At 41.1% G+C, this 21,364-nt stretch overlaps 1 protein-coding gene across 5 annotated transcripts in view; it reads right to left on the reverse strand.

Moving 5' to 3' along the window:
• Positions 1-10,839, reverse strand: part of LOC147627291 (uncharacterized) — a 33,483-nt gene extending 22,644 nt beyond the window's left edge. The window contains exons 1-3 of one of the 5 annotated variants that reach the window (XM_086815924.1): positions 10,509-10,823; positions 10,267-10,403; positions 9,407-9,831 (exon numbers count right to left, since the gene is read on the reverse strand). In XM_086815924.1, coding sequence (XP_086672050.1) covers positions 9,407-9,831; positions 10,267-10,320 — 479 coding nt within the window. In that variant the 5' untranslated portion in view covers positions 10,321-10,403; positions 10,509-10,823. Of the gene's footprint in view, positions 1-9,406; positions 10,163-10,266; positions 10,415-10,508 lie in introns of all 5 variants that reach the window. The other 4 variants (XM_086815923.1, XM_086815925.1, XM_086815921.1 and 1 more) reach the window with 4 other exon arrangements.
• Between the last annotated feature and the right edge of the window lie 10,525 nt (positions 10,840-21,364).

Here is a 21,364-nt window from a genome sequence, read left to right on the forward strand (position 1 = left end):
TTTGGGCATTCTCTGCGCTTCAGGCCTATGGACGAGTTCTGTAGGATGGACTGGCATCTTATGGTTGGGGACTTATGTCTACACCGAGAGCTAGTAGGCTGGATATATGGGTTGGGATTGTGTATCTGCGCCCAAATCCAGAGTGTGGTACCACGGACTACAAGCTAAATGAATAGGGAGACTGTTCAATGCATCCTTGCATAACATGTTTGCAAGTTAAAAATCCTGTCTTTGCATGAACTATTTGATTGCATGCAAGATTTGTTTGTGTAGTTCACATGTAGGGGACGCCCTCTTGTGAACCGTGCGAGTGAAACTGTATTCTGACCTCGTTTGTGGGCTGTAGACAGGTGGTAAGTACACCACTTTACTCTTTTATGAGTTAAAGCAATGTATTCTTTGTTTTGCAGGTCCACACTTTAATAAGTGTGTCCGCCCAAGTTATAAGTGAGATTGGGCGTCCACACTTCATTAAAGCTCGGGCGGACAAACTATAAGTAAGAATAGACTAGAATTCCCTTCCGGTCGGCTAGGCGAGTGTCCAGGCACCCTTCCCACTAAATTTGTGTGGAAAAGGGATGGTTATGGACTGGGTGGCAGTATGAGGACCTGCCACCATGCTATTACTCATTTTGAAAATTACCTCTCTCTACACTCTCTCTCTAGAAATAGGCGCCCCCCTTCAAGAGAGCCTATTTTTGTTATTCTCTCTAACTTTTTGCTTGGTGAGAGTGCTGATTTTCATTCCCTCTTGCTCCCAGCTCCAATGGAAAGCTTGAAGATTCTTCCTTTCACAGTTAAGCCTCCAGTTGCTCACCTTTTCACTCTATCTCTCTCTTCTAAATGAATATGGAGTCTCCTAACCATTCTACCGCCCCCAAACTCTGCTGAAACCCTAATTTTCAGAAACCCTAATTCTGCAGAAACCCTAATTTCAGAAACCCTAATTTTGGAGGAAACCATACCAAGCTGTGCCCCTTACTCATAGGCATCTAAAGAGCCCAAAATGCCCAATTTTGGACTCATATAACCTGCTTAAAACCCTAAAAATCAGAAACCCTAATTTCAGCCGGAAGTGGAAAACGGTCACATTCAAGCTGTAGTTCGTCCGCACGGAGGTGGAGCTCGACATTGATCGTCCAATACTTGGTAAGAGCATTGTGCAAGCAATTTTCAATTTGAGATTCGAATGCTTTGTCAATATGGTCTCCTATGTCTCGGTCCTGGCACACACATGTGTATGTGTATGGATGCCAGTGGAGCATAGCTGCGTTTGACAAGCTTCAAGGAATCAAGGAACGAAGCTACTCTCAAGTGAAGCTATGGATTCCATCGTCTACGACAAATTTGTTTGCAATGCTGTTTTCATGATCATGGATGCACTTGAACAGTTTGGCATGTGAATGCCCGTGAGGCTTGTAACAGTTTTCCTTGATAATAAAATCTATTACAAGGGGGGTCGGCCCTTTCCGGCCCTAGTGCAGTGTGCAAAAATAAAATTCAGCTTCTTACTCTATTGTGTTGCGCCATTTAAAATTGTTTAATTATGTTAATAGCTTAAGTGTTTGCCAAGATTGTGCTCAACCCCGACCGGGGGAATCTCATTGGTATCAGAGCCTAGGATCTTCCTCCTTTCTGTGTGGAAGACGGTCCTAATCTAGCTTACACTAGCTGTTAGCATTCTTAAGCATTATGGCGAGCCAAACAGGTACTTCACGGGATGTAAATCCAAGGAAGAGTACATATGTGAAGCCAAGAGGAGACAATGTGCATGATGATACTCAAATGCATGAACAATACACTGCTGAAAATGTTTTTCTTGGGTCACATGATGGTATTGCACATGCCAGACAGCCATCTTATGTTAGAAGGGAAGGAGATGCAGCTCATGTATATATGGGACAGCCATCCCGAGGTAAGGAGAAGGCTATACAGAGTGATGCACATGATGCTATGCAGGCTGAAATTGCAGACCTCAAAAGGCAATTATGTATGATGCAAAAACAACTCAAGGATATGCATGAAGACTCACAGTCAAGGCATGTATCTCGTGTGTCAAAGCATTCTCCTTTTGTGAATGATGCATTGGAAAATGTTGCCATGGAATTGGGGGTTCAACCAAGAGATATGGCTGTCTCTTACCTCATGGGACAAGGTGATGTAGTTACTCGAAAGGAAGGAGGGCTTAGGTTTAAAAAGCCTCCTCTTATGAATCAACATGCAGCTGAAACATCAAAGCTTAAATCTATTGTGCGACAGGAAAGAGAAGAGGCGTCTGCTACCTCTCATCATGCCTCTACCGCACATGTTTCTCCTCCCCACAGGTCATCTATTAAAGCTCATGAAAGTCTTCTCAAGGAACCGACTCATAAATCAGCCCCTCCTCATGATGGAATTGAGCGATATGTTCCTACTAATGAAGCAAATAAGCAACCAATCGAGAGAGATGAAGAGGAAACGCATCAACATAAGAAGAAGAAGACTAAAGAGTTTACTGCAGGTGACAAAACAGTTAAGTTTGAGTATTTTCATGGAGAATATGATTCTACCAAAGCTCTATCTTTTATCTCCCAATTTGAAATTGCTTTTCATGAGGGAGAATTTTCAGAATCATCAAAACTCAGACATGTGGGCATGTACATGAAAGGCACTGCTGCTCATTGGTGGTTGGCCGAGAAGCTTTCCGGCAACACCATTTCTACATGGGCTGAATTCAAACAAAAGTTTTATGATCAATTTTTGCCTCCAAATTTTACTCAGGATATATGCAGGAAGTGGGACAGGTTGGAGCAAAAAGAAGGGCAGTCCATTACCTCTTACGTCTCCAAATTTTGGGAGGTATTAATGGAAGTGTTACCCTTCATGACCGTTACTGAAGAAGAAAAGAAGAGGAAATTTGAGTCAGGATTGCAACCCATCTTCCAAAGAGGACTACAAATCTATCCAAACCAAACTCTTCGTCAACTCATAAACTCGGTCTTGGCTTCCGAAGAGCTTAATGTCAAATGGGTGCAATCTAGAATTGACCAAAGCTTGGGCAAGGGTAAGGAGAAAGCTGGTTTTAATGTGCAAAAGGGTGGACAGCCCTTTAGAAGAGATTTCAAAGCCATGCACAAAGCTGAAAATTCAGATTTGAAGGATGTAAAGCCCCCTCAAAGAGCTGAAAATGCAAAAGAAAAGAAACCGTGGCAGAAAAAGGGTGTTTATGGCTTGACTCCTCAACAAAGGGTACAATACATTCGTGAAGGCAAATGCTTTAGATGTGGTAGTAAAGATCACATCTCTCCACAATGCCCTAACAAGAATAAGAAGCCAGAAGAGCCTAAAGTGCATGTCAACATGGTATATGATGTACAGGGCAACACGGGACATGCAAACATGCATAGAATGGTATGCAAAGCATGGGGACAACTAAAAGACCAGCCAGCTTTATTCATGTTTGATGACTGCTCCACTGACAACTTCATCTCCACTGATATGGCTGCTGCCTTGGGGATTGAAGTAGGTGACATGGGACCCGAAATTCATGCATGTTCAGCTTTTCTGGAAAAAGATGTGAAGGTTACACCCCTTATTGGAAAGCTGCGAATGCATATCCAAGGATACCTCGACCACGAGAACTTTCTCGTTGCCCCTCTTAGTGGATGTGATGTATTACTGGGAAAACCTTGGCATGCACGCCTTGAGCCTACCAAGAATTACAAGACCAACAAAATCACTTTTATGTATAAAGGTAGAGAGCATCATTTAGATGCAGGTGTGTCGGGTGATACTATCCCCGTTGTATCTCATATACAAATCAATAAAGCAATGAAAAAGAGTGTTTCTTCGTACTTGGTTTTTGTACGTGATAATGTGGAACACAGTAATGTACATGTGGACACTCTTACTAAAGAGAGGCTGAAATTTTTAAGCGAATTCGGGGATTGTTTTGCTGACTCTTTACCTAATGTAATGCCTCCTTCACGGCCAGAAGATCACCGCATTGAATTAGTTCCAGGGAATTCACCTCCAAATAGGCCAGCATATCGTGTTAGTGCTTGCCAACAAGAAGAGATTATGAAACAAGTGGGTGAACTACTTGAGAAAGGCTTGGTGCGGCCTAGTTCTTCGCCATTTTGTTCACCCGTTCTTCTTGTACAAAAGAAAGACGGTTCATTCCGTATGTGTGTGGATTACAGGGCATTAAATAAGATTACCATCAAGAATCGGTTTCCCATACCGAGGATTGATGATATCTTGGACAAGCTGGATGGATCATCTTGTTTTAGTCGCATTGATCTTAAAAGCGGCTATCATCAAGTGCGAGTGATGCCACAGGATGTACATAAGACAGCATTTCGCACTTCTTTTGGTCTCTATGAGTATTTGGTTATGCCATTCGGTCTTACAAATGCCCCGGCTACTTTCAATCGCATGATGGACCGAATTTTCAGAAATCATAGAACTTTTACAGGTGTGTTCTTTGATGACATTCTTGTATTCTCCAAGAATGAGGAGGATCACAAAAAGCACTTAAGACTGGTCTTTGAAGAACTAAGGCAGCATAAGCTTATGATCAACGCCAAAAAGAGTGAATTTTTCCTTTCAGAGATTCACTACTTGGGACACATAGTATCAAAGGATGGTGTACGAATGGATCCTGCAAAGATCCAAACCATCAAAGATTGGCCAGAACTTAAATCTATTCATGAAGTCCGAAGCTTTCTTGGTCTATGTTCATATTACAGGAGATTTATCTTTCACTTTGCAATGATTGCTTCGCCATTGCATGAACTCACCAAGAAACGTCCTATGTTTAAATGGACAGAGGTTGAGATTAATGCTTTCAATAAGCTCAAAAATGCCATTATCACAGGGCCAGTCTTAATCATTCCAGACTTGCAAAAGCCATTTGTGGTAGAATGTGATGCTTGTGGCAATTGCATTGGAGCCGTCTTAAATCAAGAAGGACATGCCATTGCATTTGAAAGCAGGAGATTGCAAAATGCTGAACTTACTCTTGATGTTTATCAGAAGGAATTATTGGCCGTCATTCATGCTCTCACAGTATGGAAACATTACTTATTGGGAGCTGAATTTGTTGTCAAAACTGATCACCAAAGTTTGCGGTACTTTCTTACGCAAACTAAACTCTCTGAGAAACAAATGAGAATGGCCAATTTTCTCTCAATGTTTCATTTTCAGATTTTGCATACTCCTGGCAAGAAAAATGTGGTAGCAGATGCATTGTCCAGAAAACCATATGTGGCTGCAATTTCGGTTGCTTCTCATCAAGACTTGTCTACTATGCGAGAAATGTACCATTTGGATGCTGATTTTTCAGATTTATGGGCTGATTTAATGACTGGTCATACACATGCTTCTTATGTGGTCAAAGATGGTTATATCATGAAGGATAACTGCTTATGTGTGGTTTCAAACATGAGACAAAAAGTTTTGGATGAATGTCATGCACCACCTTATGCAGGGCATAGAGGGATACTCCCTACTACTCAAATGATTGAGAGATACTTCTTTTGGCCAGGTATGAGGAAAGATATAGAAGCCTATGTACGTGCATGTGTCACCTGCCAAAAGGTAAAATTTGATAGGCAAAAGACTCCTGGTTTGCTTCAGCCTTTGCCTATTCCGGACCAGCCATGGGAAAGCATTGCAATGGATTTTATTATGGATTTACCCCGCACCCCAAATGGCAATGATGCAATATGGACAATTGTGGACAGGTTTAGTAAACAAGCACATTTTCTACCTGTCAAAAAGACCATAAAACCAGAACATATGGTCAAAATTTTTGTGTCACAGGTATTTAAACACCATGGTATGCCCAAATCAATTGTGGGAGACAGGGATCCCCGAACAACAAGCCTCTTTTGGAGAGCTCTTTTTGATAACATGGGCACAAAGCTGAATTTTTCTTCAGCTTATCATCCTCAAACGGATGGACAAAGTGAAGCTGCAAATTCAGCTGTGTTGGATTTGCTTAAATGCTATGTGACAGATCAGAAATCTTCTTGGGAAAAGTATCTACCGCTTGTAGAATTTGCATACAATAATACGGTACATGCTTCTACAGGCAAGGCCCCATTTGAGATCATTTATGGCAAAGTGGTATTGCCACCTATCTTACGCACAAAAGATGAGATATTTGCTGCTGATGACTTTGTCAGGGACCTTGATATTGCCTTTTCACAAGTTCGGACAGCCATTGCACGCTCTCAAGCAAAGCATAAGAAAGCTGCCGACAAGCATAGAAGGCAATTGGACATTAAAGAGAATGACTTGGTATTGCTAAAATTTGAGAAAGCTAGACTCAGGAAGAGGTCTGGCAAGGAGAGAGCATGCCCAAAACTCTCTACCAGGTATTATGGACCCTTCAAGGTGATCAAGAAGATCAATGATGTGGCTTTTCGACTTGCTTTACCGGATCATTGGAAGATTCATAATGCATTCCATGTGAGCCTCTTGCGCAAATATGTGGGACCGGAACCTTTGGAACCGGTTATGGAAGATCCACCAGAGGTGGAAGAGCTGGAAGAGGTATTGCAGCCAGAGCAAATTGTGTTTCATAAGGAGCGAAAGTTTGCAGGTGGCAAACTCCAGAGGCGCTACCTTGTGAAATTCAAGAACTATTCTCCTATGGATGCAAAATGGATGGATGAAACATACTTTCAGGAGTATCCGCAGCTCCTCCAAGCATATTTGGAAGCATTTCAGTTGCGGTCAACTGTTTAGAAGCAGGGGAGGATGTCACTATTTGGGCATTCTCTGCGCTTCAGGCCTATGGACGAGTTCTGTAGGATGGACTGGCATCTTATGGTTGGGGACTTATGTCTACACCGAGAGCCAGTAGGCTGGATATATGGGTTGGGATTGTGTATCTGCGCCCAAATCCAGAGTGTGGTACCACGGACTACAAGCTAAATGAATAGGGAGACTGTTCAATGCATCCTTGCATAACATGTTTGCAAGTTAAAAATCCTGTCTTTGCATGAACTATTTGATTGCATGCAAGATTTGTTTGTGTAGTTCACATGTAGGGGACGCCCTCTTGTGAACCGTGCGAGTGAAACTGTATTCTGACCTCGTTTGTGGGCTGTAGACAGGTGGTAAGTACACCACTTTACTCTTTTATGAGTTAAAGCAATGTATTCTTTGTTTTGCAGGTCCACACTTTAATAAGTGTGTCCGCCCAAGTTATAAGTGAGATTGGGCGTCCACACTTCATTAAAGCTCGGGCGGACAAACTATAAGTAAGAATAGACTAGAATTCCCTTCCGGTCGGCTAGGCGAGTGTCCAGGCACCCTTCCCACTAAATTTGTGTGGAAAAGGGATGGTTATGGACTGGGTGGCAGTATGAGGACCTGCCACCATGCTATTACTCATTTTGAAAATTACCTCTCTCTACACTCTCTCTCTAGAAATAGGCGCCCCCCTTCAAGAGAGCCTATTTTTGTTATTCTCTCTAACTTTTTGCTTGGTGAGAGTGCTGATTTTCATTCCCTCTTGCTCCCAGCTCCAATGGAAAGCTTGAAGATTCTTCCTTTCACAGTTAAGCCTCCAGTTGCTCACCTTTTCACTCTATCTCTCTCTTCTAAATGAATATGGAGTCTCCTAACCATTCTACCGCCCCAAATTCTGCTGTACTCTATTGTGTTGCGCCATTTAAAATTGTTTAATTATGTTAATAGCTTAAGTGTTTGCCAAGATTGTGCTCAACCCCGACCGGGGGAATCTCAGCTACCCCAAGTACTTGTGTGGGCATGGGGACAGTGTAAAACCACCCCCATAAGGGCCAAGAAGGCCCTGGCTGTACCCACCAGCCATGAATAGGCCATGGACGGGCTGTAGGACAGCCCTAGGGGCATGCCAGGGGCAGCCGACAGGATATCCAGCATTATGATGGCTGAAGGGCAAGTGTGGGGCAGCCCACACAGGCTGCCCAGCCCTCAAAACAGAAGGTATTCAGTGCTCAGCCCCCTAGGGAAACATGCGCCTAATGCCCAGCCAGCCATGAGAGCATGCGCAGCAGTTAATAGGATTTTTCTATCATTTATTGCTATTTATTCAGTTGTGGGCAGTTATTGAGATAGCCGACTGGATTATAGACTTGCCGACTGGTCATTCCGAGGAGTATAAATACGTGAGCCCACAAATCATTGTGTTATCTCATAATTCACCAAGAGCCAAGGCAAACAAGGGCCAGGACAGCCAAGAAGTTGCTAACGCAAAGGGGTGAAGGACTGCAAGTCAAGGGCAGAGTTATCTCAGCCAAGAAAGGTCAAGTTTCCTGTATTTTCTTTTCAGATTTACATCATTCTAATAAAGCAAATACACCATTCGTGGTGGGGGCCCTAGAGAGGGTATTTGGGACCCAATATTGTGTCCTCTCTCTCTCTCTCTCTCTCTCTCTCTCTCTCTCTCTCTTTTTCAGTTTCCTATTCGGAATGGATTGCTATTCTGAAATGATAAGGTTTGTCTACCGGATGTTGCGGAGTTCAAAAATAGGAACCTAATTGAATGTCACAACACTCCTACATCAAGACTTCCCAGGGTACATGTCATGTACATCAATTAATCATGATGCTCATGGACAGGTTTATCCTCACTTGCAAGTATATGGGCAGATTTGGACCTGATTTTGCAGCCCTACAGGTGCCCAAAAGTGCCTAGAACATGAGCCCATCGATGGGACACCTTTGGGCCATGGTTTGGACACAAAATATTAGTTTTTGGACATAGTTTTGTGGGCTGAAAATGGGGAACCGACCTGCATACAACTCTCCCACTTCGAGGCTATAAAAGGAGGCATTAGGCTTCAGCAATCATCATCAAGCAAACATCAAGGAGGAGCCATATATGCCACAGACTACAAGATAGAAAGGGCATCATTGGTGGATCGAATGGAGATTCTCTTGTGCATTAGCAAGTAGGGATCTTTGCTATGTATCATAGGATGACATGCATGATCAGGATTAAGATCTAGGATATTCGTTGTGTATACTCATGTTTTGCAATATGCAATAGATTAGATCTCTATCTTGTCTTCTGTGCATTCATTATATATACTCATGTTTTGCAATATACAATAGATTTGGTCTCTATCTTGTCCATTGTATATACTCATGTTTCGCAATATACAATAGATTAGGTCTCAATCTTGTCTTATGTGCATTCGTTCTTTCCCCGAATCAAAAACAACAGGTGTCCCGGCAGATGTGTTTTAATCACCCCTAAGATTTTCTTCTAGCCATGTCTTGTGCAAAAATAGTGAATCAATTTGACAAGATTCCTTACACAAACTTCTTCACTAAAATCAACCAATCAGCTTCAATATAATCTAGTCCATATCTCTTAACATTCCATATATATCACAAGTAAAGGAACAAGATGGTAAGGATGTACCTTGGTTCAAATTCTTTAACTTCGATAAGCTCCTTCCCATGGTCATCCAGCCATTTGATCGACCTTTTCTCAAGAGAGCCGGCATCAAGTTCTGCAATATCATCTTTACTTGTTTCCATGGTTTTGTCATTCTCGAAGCAGGGTGGGATGTATGTTCTATGCTGAGACCGCTTCAAGTTTCCTTTAAGTGGGGGTCCGAGCTTCAAGGCAGTGAGGCCATTGAGGGGCTTCACAGCATCTTCTGGCAAAAAAGTAGAGCCAGCAGGATAGGGAGGGAGATCCTTAGGAAGTGTGGGGGCCATAGGGGCATCCTCTTGCCAGCCAGAAGGATAAAGAGGTTCCACCTTGGATGAGATGGAATTCTGACGCTGACTGAGAGGTACAGGGCCACAGCTGCAAACGCAGTAGGTGCATCTGCAGGATGTCTGCTTAGAGCACGCCAGTGAGAGTTTGTTTTGTAATAGCTCAAGGAACATGTGTCACATAGACCCTACCGATTAATGCATGAACCATGCATCCACCATCATACTTTCTCTTTCCAAGACTCTTTTTATGCAAATGCCCTGCACTTGCTTTGAGCATGCATGCCTTACTAGAGACAATGTATCTGTAGGCCTTGTCTCATGGATAGCATACCATTGCTCAATTCATGGACATCTCTCTTACCAGGGATTATGTTTTAAAGATGCCCTTGCCCTTCTTCAACCCTGGGTGCCTATTCTTCAACATCCATGGATGCCATATAGAGGTCAACCCCTGCTTTGATCATGGATATGTTACATTCATAGAGACAGCTTTCCCTTCACCCCATTAAACAAGCATCAAATCAACAATGCCATGCAAAGAATTCATAAACATACCAAATCTATGTATATCCTCTGCAAGTCAAGGGCAGTTTGGACATTCCAAATCATGCTTCCTGCCTCCGTGCTCTCTCCAAATCAACACAGTACAGCTCAGCATATGAACAGGCACGTGCCCAAATCATGCTTCCTGCCTCCGTGCTCTCTCCAAATCAACACAGTACAGCTCAGCATATGAACAGGCACGTGCGTACTAACACAGTGAAAGCTAACTGTATAAGCAGGCACGTGTGGCCTACCTGAAAGCCACGAATTGGAGACATCACCGTCTTCGCATCTGCAACATTTGCTACAGAAAACCAGCGAAATGTCTTTCTTGCGTGGCCCTGATGAAGACATATGTTCATTATTGCCAAAAAAGCCATAAACAAAGGCCACAGTGTTTTCTTCGTGAGTATTTTCTTCGTCCACGTTTACTACCAAGTCGCCCACGCCACATGTATCACCATCAAGATCCCATCATATCCTAGCTGTCGTAAATGCAGAATTAGCATGTTCATGCTTGACCATACTAAATTTTTGTTCAATGTTAATTCAAACTCACACCCATTCCCATCAATAATAAGCCAAGTGATTAGAGTTCTTGGCCATAGGTTCGGGATACAAATCCCATCCCCCCTTGTTTTTTTTCACTTCTTATGAGATGTCCTCTGTTCGGTCGAGGGGTTGAGGCCGAAAGCTTTTTTTAACTCTGGACATCTCTAGCATGCGTCTCTAACATGGAATGCTCACAAATCATTTCACCTTAGGTTAAAGCCTTTTCTACTGCTCACATCTGAGCCCAATCTTATTCACCTCCACTAAAGCCTTATAAGTGGTCTTTGTCTCTTTCCTATGATGCTTTCTGAGACATTTATCCCTTTGGTTGCAAATTTTCATGTTCTCTCCTTGTCTTGTTTATGGTTTCCCTAGTTTGCAATTGGCCATCCATTGCCACTTTGTGTAGTTCTATGAGGGTGTCCAATTCCTTTTGAGTCTCCTCTTGGCCTTTGAGAGCATTGTTGCACACATCTAACAATGCTTCCTTGTGCTTGTTTGCTTCATGTCTTCTTCCTTTAAACTCTTCCTTAGCCTTTAATACCCCTTCTTGCTTTAGATGCTTGATGTCTTCTTCCTTTAGATTCAACTCTTCCTTAGCCTTTCGTACCTTTACTTGCTTTAGTTGCTTGTGCTTCTTGTGAGCTTTTTCAGCTATCTCCACCATGTCAAGTCTCCCGCTTTATGCTCTTCAAGTGCTCTTATCGAAGTTCATATTCATGCCTTTGCTTGTTTTTTACTTTCAGCCATTACTTTTTTTAGTTTTTTGTGCATAGCCGCCATTATGGTAATCTTGTGCCTTCCAAGCATCACATTTGTCATTTCCAACATTTCTTTGTATAGGTGTTGAAAGAGGAACCCATGTGGCATTCCACAGTCTATATTCCTAAAGAGATAGAGAACCCACCATGGAGCAGGTTTACACATTCTACATTCCTAAAGAGATAGAGGAACCCACCATGGGGCATGTTTCCACATTCTACATTCCTAAAGAGGTAGCCTCACCATCGACTCTACCATTCCACTCGAGACCCATCTACACCATCAACTTCTCTAGCAAAAGAAATAGTCCCTACCTCTCAAATTCCTCAAATGTCCATTTCAAGAACCTCAACTATAGAAGCCTTACCAAACAGCATGAAACCCCCTACATCAACCAATTCTTCACTAGCCAGACTAGCCTTGACATCGATGATCTCTATCCTTGAATCTAATGTCAAAAGTAACCTTTCCAAACAAAATAGAGTTCTCAACATCGATTGCCACTCCTCCTAACGAGACCCCTCCCATGATAACCATGTAGAAACCCAACTCCAACAAACCCAACAATCAAGGAAGTCAAACCAAATTTGGGTGCCTACAAATATGTTAGTAGCACAAGGGTACTATGATAGCAACACCCTAAGAAGCAATCACTTTGAAGGTAATTGATGGATTTGGTTGCCTAAAGCTCAGGCTTGTATTTTGCCCAGAAGGTTAACCACTAGCTAAAAAAAGTAACACATCAAAGCTAAACCTTATTGTAAGAGATAGAAACTAAGTCTTCAAGCCTGAGGTAACGAATGTATTTTGATACGCAAGTAAAGAGGAATAAATCCATTGGAAGCCAACTAGGAAAACCTCACTCAAAACTCCCGCCAGATCTGAAACTAAGTTTGAGACCCTTCGAATTTCGAGGAATTCTGGTATGAAATTCAGAATTCCGATCAAGAAGTTTTGGGGATACTGATTTAAGAAATACTCCTTGTATTCAAAAGAAAACCAAACTGAAAACTTACATAGAAATGAGATGCGATGTGAATAGATGTGATGATATGTGATGTGAATAGATGTGACGAGATGCAATGTGAATCAGGATAGATGTGAATGAATGAATGGATGAGATGTAATGTGATGTGAATGGTGTCCGGTCACCTGCTTACTTAGGGCTAGCACAATGGGCTTTACCACCCCAACAACCTCCCACTTAAAGGCCGATGTGCCTTTAAGTAATGGGGTGCCTATATATATATCTACATATATCTACAAAAATGGTAGAATGATTGTCTAATCAAAGTCCGACAATGTCGAACTGCTCTAAACAAAGTCCCTTTGTAAGAAGATCTGGAGGGTTTTCACCAGTGTGAACCTTGGCAAGTTGCATTTGCTTATCCTCCACCTCACGAATATCAAAAATAATCATTTTTTAAAATCAAACCCTATGAGAGCTCCACTTCTCAACCCTAGGGTAAAACAAGTAAAAAACACCCACTCCCAGAAGGTATAGAGCCCATTACACGCAAGTACTCACGTGCACACACACACACACACAAGAACCCATTACCTAAAAATGTGTGGTAACATAAGAACCTGTATGGGATGGTCTCTTAACATCAAAGCAAAATGACTCAGCAAGTATAATTATCAACTCAGCAACTTGCTTAGCAACTTGCTTAAAGGGGGGGGGGTCAAAAAGTCATGATACAATAGGAAAAAAAATTTAAGGACTTTGAGTGGACCCCAACTAAGCAAATTTCAACGTGATGAATCTTTAATCATCCTCAAAATTTTCAAGGATCCAAATTTTTCTAAGTGTGCACTTATACGCATACAAAATCATTTTGTACAATGTGCATTATAACTGCACATGCAAACCATATCAACTGGTTTAATATATCTTACTACTTGTACAAGTTGAAGCCACAAAGTGTCTGACAAACATTTCAACTTGTCTGTCATGTAACTCCATGGGTATAAATCAAAAGAGATGCATACAACTCTAGTTATTTAACATACAATTGAATGGTCCATTGGCATATAACATCAATGAGGTGCACAAATAAAATAAAGATAATTTAATTGGTTCGACCTCCTACAACGATTATGATACACAAAGAAATTAAAAACTAGTGAACTGATTTTCATCTTCTTTAACTACTTCAACTACTTTAACTTCAAAATAAAGATTAGTCAATTGATTTTCATCTTCTTCAACTACAACATACAATTTCAAGTTGTACATAGTAAGTTGTTGCTGATTGTACATGTGATATCGTGTCTCATTCTGTAGCATACGCTTCTCAAATGTAACCAAACTCTGTTAAAATTTTAATTTTCCTTTTGTTTTTCGCATCAACATGCAAACCACCACATAATCTTTATCATTAAGGCTTTCTATTACCTCTCATGCACATAATTTTATGTAAAACCCTAATTATGTCCTAATCACTTATTAATCTCTCATGCACTTAATTTCATATAAAACCCTATTGTGTCCTAATCACTTGTTAAGCCTTAACCATGATCTCAATTAACTGACTACTAATTTTGGGTCTTGAATACATTGAATCAACCTTATCATTAATCTTGATATTAATTATCCTTTTCTAATCAATAATAATACATGTTAATCCTTAATCAATCAGCCTTGAATTTCAAAGCCAATGGATTGTATAACAAATGCAATGTTAATATGGTGTTTGACTACTTCTAGGGTGAGATCCTACATGTAAGACTCATAAAGCTAAAATCAAGAATCCATAAATGCTTACTAAAGTCATTTACCATGCCCTAAGGAAAGAGGGAAGGACAATGACACATAAACTATGTAGCTAGTGTGACGAGGCCCTAGAGCACAACAAGGAAGAAACTAAAATGATTACTAAGTTGCTAGTGGCTTGATTAATTTTCACATTAGAAGCACCAAAGGAAAAAATAGTGGAAAATAAAAGGAAAACACGTGTGATTGTAGAATTTTCAAAGGAGATCTGTGTGCCATTGAATCGATATCCCTAACTCAACAGGGCTATACCCTTTCTTGGAATTAGATTCCCTTGTGATTCCTAGAATAACTTTGTAAAGATTCTTGGGGTTCATCATATATATACTTATGATCAGGTTCCAATTTGGCTTTATTCCATTTCATCGATCATTGATTCCTTAATCAACAACAATTGGTTCATCAAAGTGGCTCTCAATGTTATAGGTTATGGTGGTAGGAGACAGGTGGAGGTAAGGGAACTTGTGGTCGCCTATACACTCATCTTTGATTTTTACTACACCAGCTGTGATGGTATTTGAGCTTAGTTTACACTTGGGGTTAGTCTTGGTGGTGCAAGCAGAGGAAGTAGTGCTCTTAATAAGGCAAGGCATTCTCATTACCCTAGGATAATGACATTGATTTGTATGATGGTTACCCCATTGTATACATTGTGCATAATATTGGTCTCTACCTTAAATGTGGACATTAAGTGCTCGTGTGATTTCGGTGGCACATTACACACAATGTTAGATCCCAGTGAGAATGCAAATGAGCATATTCTATAGTATCTTGAGCACTTCTTCTCTAATTTTGAGTTTTGGTTCAAATTTTTCCAATAATGGTACACTAAGCTCTCATCTATGCAATAGGTGATTCTTTAGGAGTTGGATTAGCATCTTGGATAGTTTTATGAGACAATTGAGGGGATAGAGTTATCATCTAGTCTAATGGTCAACAAGCATTCAATTTTTTATTGTCCTTTGGCAATCACATGATCATGTAGCCTAGGATTACGTAATCCCATAAGAAATTGTGACCTCAATTGGATTTCACTCAATATTTCCCTATCTTCACATCTCAAAATGCTTCTTGTGCTAGCTATGAATTCAATACACACTTTCTCCTTTGTTCTCGCTAATGTTGTTTAGTTGTATAGCTGCACTCCAGTTTTCTCTACTCAAGCAAATCCAACCATATTGAATCCAACTTTTAAGCCTTCTAAATCCACTCTTTCCTTAGGTTTCTAAACCAGTCATGTTCTCTTCCTTAGGTTTCTAAACCAGTCATGTTCTCTTCTATTGAGTGTAAGACTAAATGCCCTAACACAAGTTAAATCATTTAGTTCACCAATTGTATCACAAATCTATACAAAGATCTCTAAATGTTATCTTAGCTCCTTGCCATTTTGAAATTTATGCATTAGTTTTAGCCACTTGAGTTGGCTTGATGTGGTTTCTTTTAGGATCTCTTATACCTCTTCTAAATTCTTATGTCTCTTATATTTCTCTTATATCTCTTATATCTCTTATATTTCTCTTATATCTCTTATATCTCTTATACCTCTAGGATCTCTTATACCTCTTCCAAATTCTTATCTCTCTTATATCTCCTATACCTCTTCTAACTTCTCTCATCACCCACTTCCTATTTCCTATACCAATCTCAAATATCTTCTAAAACAACTAGGGTTGCAATGAAGTCTATAAAGGTCGTGCTAAGTATCCAACTTCTAGCATTCCTATTAGTACATATGGTGGTATCATTAGAGCTATCTCTCTAGCTTCCTACAATAGTTTTTATAACAGGGGGTAGAACTACACTTTCTATCCTTACCCCTGGTGGTATCATTAGAGCTATCTCTCTAGCTTCCTACCATAGTTTTTATAACAGGGGGTAGAACTACACTTTCTATCCTTACCCCTGGTGGTATCATGGGTACATGGAGATGTGAAGTTGTGGTATATGCATCCCTATTGTACTTGTTTCTACCACTCTCAAAGTCTCTCTCACCTACAAATTGTTGAAATATCAAGTGATGTTTGGTAAATGTTAGGAACAAGGGGGAGTGGTACATGACCCTCAAACATTTATATGAGTTCCATAAGTGGGACCATGGTTCAAAGGCTCAAAGGGAGCCCAAATATGAAGGAATGTATGGAATGGCCAACCCACGTGGAGGCCAAAAGTAGGTGCCTCTAGAAGAAGGTGGGAAAGAGGCCAAGTGGGTGCTCACATCAAGTGAGATGGTATTGAAATCTAGAAAAGATTAGGGGAACCTTAATCAAGCTTATGGGTCATGATTAATGTCTCACTAGACATGGGTGCTCACTTCAAAAGGGAGATAGTTCTCTAATCTAGGAAATATTAGGGGTAGCTTAATCAAGCTTATGGGTGCTCACTTCAAGGGAGATAGTGCTCATCAGATGTAGGAAAGATTAGGGGTAGCTTAATCAATCTCATGGGCATGATTAATGGCTAATGGAGATATAATCAAGCCTATAAAAAGGCAATCTATTTAATGGATTATCACATGAGCTTTTTGCTAAACCTCTTGCCTTGTCAATATGCTCTATTTTTGTCATTGAATTTGGCATTAGTATTAATCTCTTTCTTGCATTCATAACGTGTCAAGATGTTGATCATTTCTACCTAGGATAACCTAGTTAGCAAAATAATTAGTTTCTCTAATTAGCTAGTAAGCTATTGCCTCCCTCTTTTCCCAAGCTTCAAAATCATCGAGAATCAAGAGTTCTTGACCCATCTACAAGAAGGAACTACTTGGATTACCAACTTTAACTCAATAAGCCAAGACATCAAAGGGGGACAAGTTTGATCAAATCAAAGCTTCAAAAGCAATCAAGCATGCGATGGAAAAATCTAGCAATAGAGGGTAAAAACCTTCAAAATTTCCATCATACTTGCAAGCATTCAACCCATGGGTTCATCATATATGCTATAAAGTATGTGTACATTAGTTTGTTGAGCATAAACAAGCTTTAATTCTCTCCTATATTAACAAAAAAATACCTATGTTAGTAAGGTGATTAGCACTTATTATAGTCAAATTTTTGAGTCATTTGAGGGTTCCACTTTACCATACACCATGCTTGGTTGGACATGTTGTCCAAGTATGGATTGATAGGCTATAAGCTAATCTCAGTACCTCAAAGCAAAATAGAAATTCGGCTTCTTCTGGATACAAGAAGACCCTACTATGTACATGCACATTATAGAGAGTTTGATTTACATGACTATCACTAGGCCATATTATTTGAGTTATGTTGGATTGGTGAGTCGGTTTATGTAGGCCTTGAAGAAGCCACACTTGGATACGGTTAGGAGGATACTCAGGTACATAGAATCCATAGTATACTATGGACTTTTATATGAGGTCAGAGTACCTATAGATTGGGCTCATAATGTCTCAAACATGAGATCTACTACTAGCAGTTTTATGTTTTCTTTTAGGAGTGTTGCTATGAAATGGAGCAGCCAGAAATAACAAATAATTTCTTTGTTGAGTATAGAGGCTACATATAGGAGAATTGCTATGGCAACATGTGAAATAGCTTGGTTATATAGAAGCTACTTACAAAGAGGGAGAGCCTAGGGATAGGGATAGGGATGTAGTCATTTATTATGATAATATGAGCAAAATATAGTTGGCTCTAGTAACCCAGTGTATCATGCTAGGATGGAGCAGATTAAGGTACATTATCACTTGTGAGGGAGAAGGTTTTAGTAGATTTGGTATATGAAAACATAGAGGATCAAGCAACTAACATTTTCACAAAGGCATTAGGTATATGATAGCAGAGAGAATCAAGCAGCTCACATTTTCACAGAGGCATTGGGTGTAGAAAAGCCCTACAAGTTCAGAAGCTTACTTGGTGTGTAGGGTATGTAATTGAGCTTGAGGGGGAGTATTAAGATATTGAGCTTAACTAGTGTGGATATGGATGACATTGTTAAGCTCACCCTAACATGTTGTGGAAAGTTTCTGATCTGCCAAGCTTTAGTTATGCTCAAGAGCTCCACCATCACGTGTGGATAGCCATTCGTTTGCCCTACGATCCTCTCGCACTTGTTATCACACTAAGGTAGTTCCTAATCCTATGGGTGGTGCAACCGCTCTCATGAAGGTCGTGTGGGATCTATGCGGGATGTCGATCGTGGTGTTTCCCTAATCACTCAAGCAAGAGTGAAGTAAGAGAGGACGAGCGATTAGCACTAATCACTCCCAACCCCTAACCCTAAGCATACCACACATGCTAGATTAGAGTTGCAAGAGAGAGGGAGAGAGAACATTCCACTTCTATTGCATAAATGGGAGATGTGTTACAAACAAGAGAAATTGGCTTTTATAGTTCTAAGCCTTTTCCCACTAGGCCGCCGCCTGGGAGTAAGTGACTTGAGGCACCTGGAACATAGTTACAAGGCTTTTATTTATGGTTTAGCCAACTAATCGAGATCCTCTTATCTATCCTTTGAAGCTCAAGACTTGGGAGTGTCTTTATGGCCTTTCCCTGATCAAGTGACGGGATTTACAATATAGTACGGGCACCCATTACATAAGTGCACGGACATAGTTATCATAGAATGTATTAACCACATGTGGTTAACATACTCCCCTTCCTAAACTTGATCACGTTCTCGCGATTGGTAAGAAGTTATCATAGAATGTATTAACCACATGTGGTTAACATACTCCCCTTCCTAAACTTGATCACGTTCTCGCGATTGGTAAGAAGTTATCAAGACACGCTGGGAAGTGTCACACTTGGTTAGTTCTCTGGTCTCTTTGGAAATGAGAGGGGATGGGGGAGTTAGTAAGATGGAAAGAAGTTACTGGAGTATTGGTGATTAAGTATTTGACTAGTCGTATATGGGCTCTTATGAATATTGCTTTCTTGTATATACCCAGTAGTACTCTTTTTTTTATTTTCTTTTTTTATTGCCTTTGCGACAGGACATCCTCTTTAAAGGAGTCTTCAAAGGAGTCAGAGTACTTGAAATGTAGATTAACACAGAATACTTGTTGGTGACCAATATCCAAGTGGTAGGTGGTGGTGTTGATGAGGGGTTAGTAAAACAACGGTGTTAGTAAGCAAGTGTGGTGAGGGGGGGGGGGATTTCGGAGGAACAAAGGAGGAAACTCGCATGGAGACTGCTTGCGCTATGAGATGTTGTATTTTGCTGGTGATGTACATGTAACTATAGCATTTTCATCAAGACACCTTAATGGGTATCTTGGCTCCCTTGGGTGTTGATCTTTGGGTGGTCGGTGTTCTCTCTGTTTATTTTGGTGGTTTGTCTTCTTCTGTCATTGTAGCTCATGGGACTGGGTTCCTGTGTTGATGAGATTAGCAATTAACAACAAGGATCCATGGGGGTATAGGAGCTTTTGAGTATGGAAGAAGGAGAAGCTACTTTGGATTATTTGGTGTCCAAAGCTAAGGTAGCATAAGAAGAAGGTGTGGGAAGGATTGATGAGGCACGAAGCACAATTATTTGGGTGAAGCGAGGGTGATTAAGAAGCTCCAAGTACCATTGACCATGGTTGCATCCTCCGTGGTCCCCCATCCAGAGATATACTTAGATAGATATCTTGATGATGAAGCATTATGTGGTGCATGCATAAATGTTAGAGCCCAATGAGAATTGCAGGTGTTGTGCATGGGTGAGGGCAAAAGGTATGTACGTGGTCCTAATCACCTAGACATCCCTAGTCACTAGAGACCTCTTCTTCTCGTTTTTTTATTTTTTATGGTCCTCCTCTTGGGTGAGGGCTTGAAAGTTGTTTATCGGTCAACACCCCAAAAAAAGGGTTTTGTACTAAATGAGCCCATTTGACTGGATTGGTGAGCTTGAGGTTCAGTGGCTATATAAGCTCTGACATTTGTGGCACTGCCCCTTGGTTTAGTGATGAAGTTGAGGGGTGTGGTGGAGCTTCATGACGAGGCTCTTTTCGTTCAAAGAACTGTACAAATTGAACTTGTGAGTGCTTAGGCTTTGTGTAAAGGCAGGTCCATGGGATGTGGTGGATGAAGGGGGGACTTGGTTCCTCGTTGGCCACACAACCAAACTAGTTGCGTGGATTGGATAGGTATGGGCTTGATTTTTGTTGATTGGGCCAAATTTTGAGGGTGATTTTGTGGGACCCAAATGATGGAGTTGCCATGATTGAAGTGTTGGGCTTCTAAGTGATTTTTTACCACCCACCGTTGTTGAGTGATGAGGGCCCGTGGTTAACAAGGCTTCTTCTTAGCTTTTTGTCCATGAGGCTTTTAGTTACAAAGTAGGTGGTCAACGGTGAGGACAATCTATTGCTTATGGCTTTGGGAGCCATAGGTGTGTGTTTCCTTCATGAAAGCCTTGAGCTTTGAGCACGTTGGTAGGCACCCATTGTTGTTGGCTTTGTTGTGCTTGGGGTTGCCTAACTTTTGGATATTGGGTCTTGTGTTGCAGCTCCTTGGAGAGTTGTGTGGTGGAGGAGCACAATGCTGCGTTCTTGGGTAGCTAGAGGTGAATGTTGCCTTCATAATAGCCTTGTGCTCTTAGTAGGCGGTCGGGGACTAGCCAACATTGACATTTTAGCTTAGGGTTGGTTTTGGGCCCCGCTTGGTTTGCTTTTTGCTCGTGTTTTCAAGTTGGTCATTTTGGTATCCAGAGTTCAATGTATCCCTCGTAGAATCCTTGAGCTGCAAGAAGATTCTTGGGCACCCACCAATGATTATCATGATACTGGTAAGAGATCAGGGTGCGTGCAGTGTGGATGGTCGAGGATGTAGAGTTAAGGTTGATTGTTGATGGCAAATCTTGATTGTCTGTGTTGGATGATGTTGACAGTGCCTTTTCGACCAGCTTTGGTGGTGAGGCACGGGGTGTGATAACAAGGGAGACTACCGGATGAGGATGGGACTTGAATGTGAGGGGAAATCGAGGGTGAGGCTATGCGTATGATTTCCTCTTGTCAATAGAAGAGGACTATGGATTTTGTGTCGTTGACTTCCATGGTGGTCGTTTCTTCTTGCCAAT

The sequence above is a fragment of the Cibotium barometz genome, chromosome 21 (genome assembly GCF_041138505.1).
Source record: "Cibotium barometz isolate CiBa-2024 chromosome 21, ASM4113850v1, whole genome shotgun sequence".
Lineage (NCBI taxonomy): Eukaryota > Viridiplantae > Streptophyta > Polypodiopsida > Cyatheales > Cibotiaceae > Cibotium > Cibotium barometz.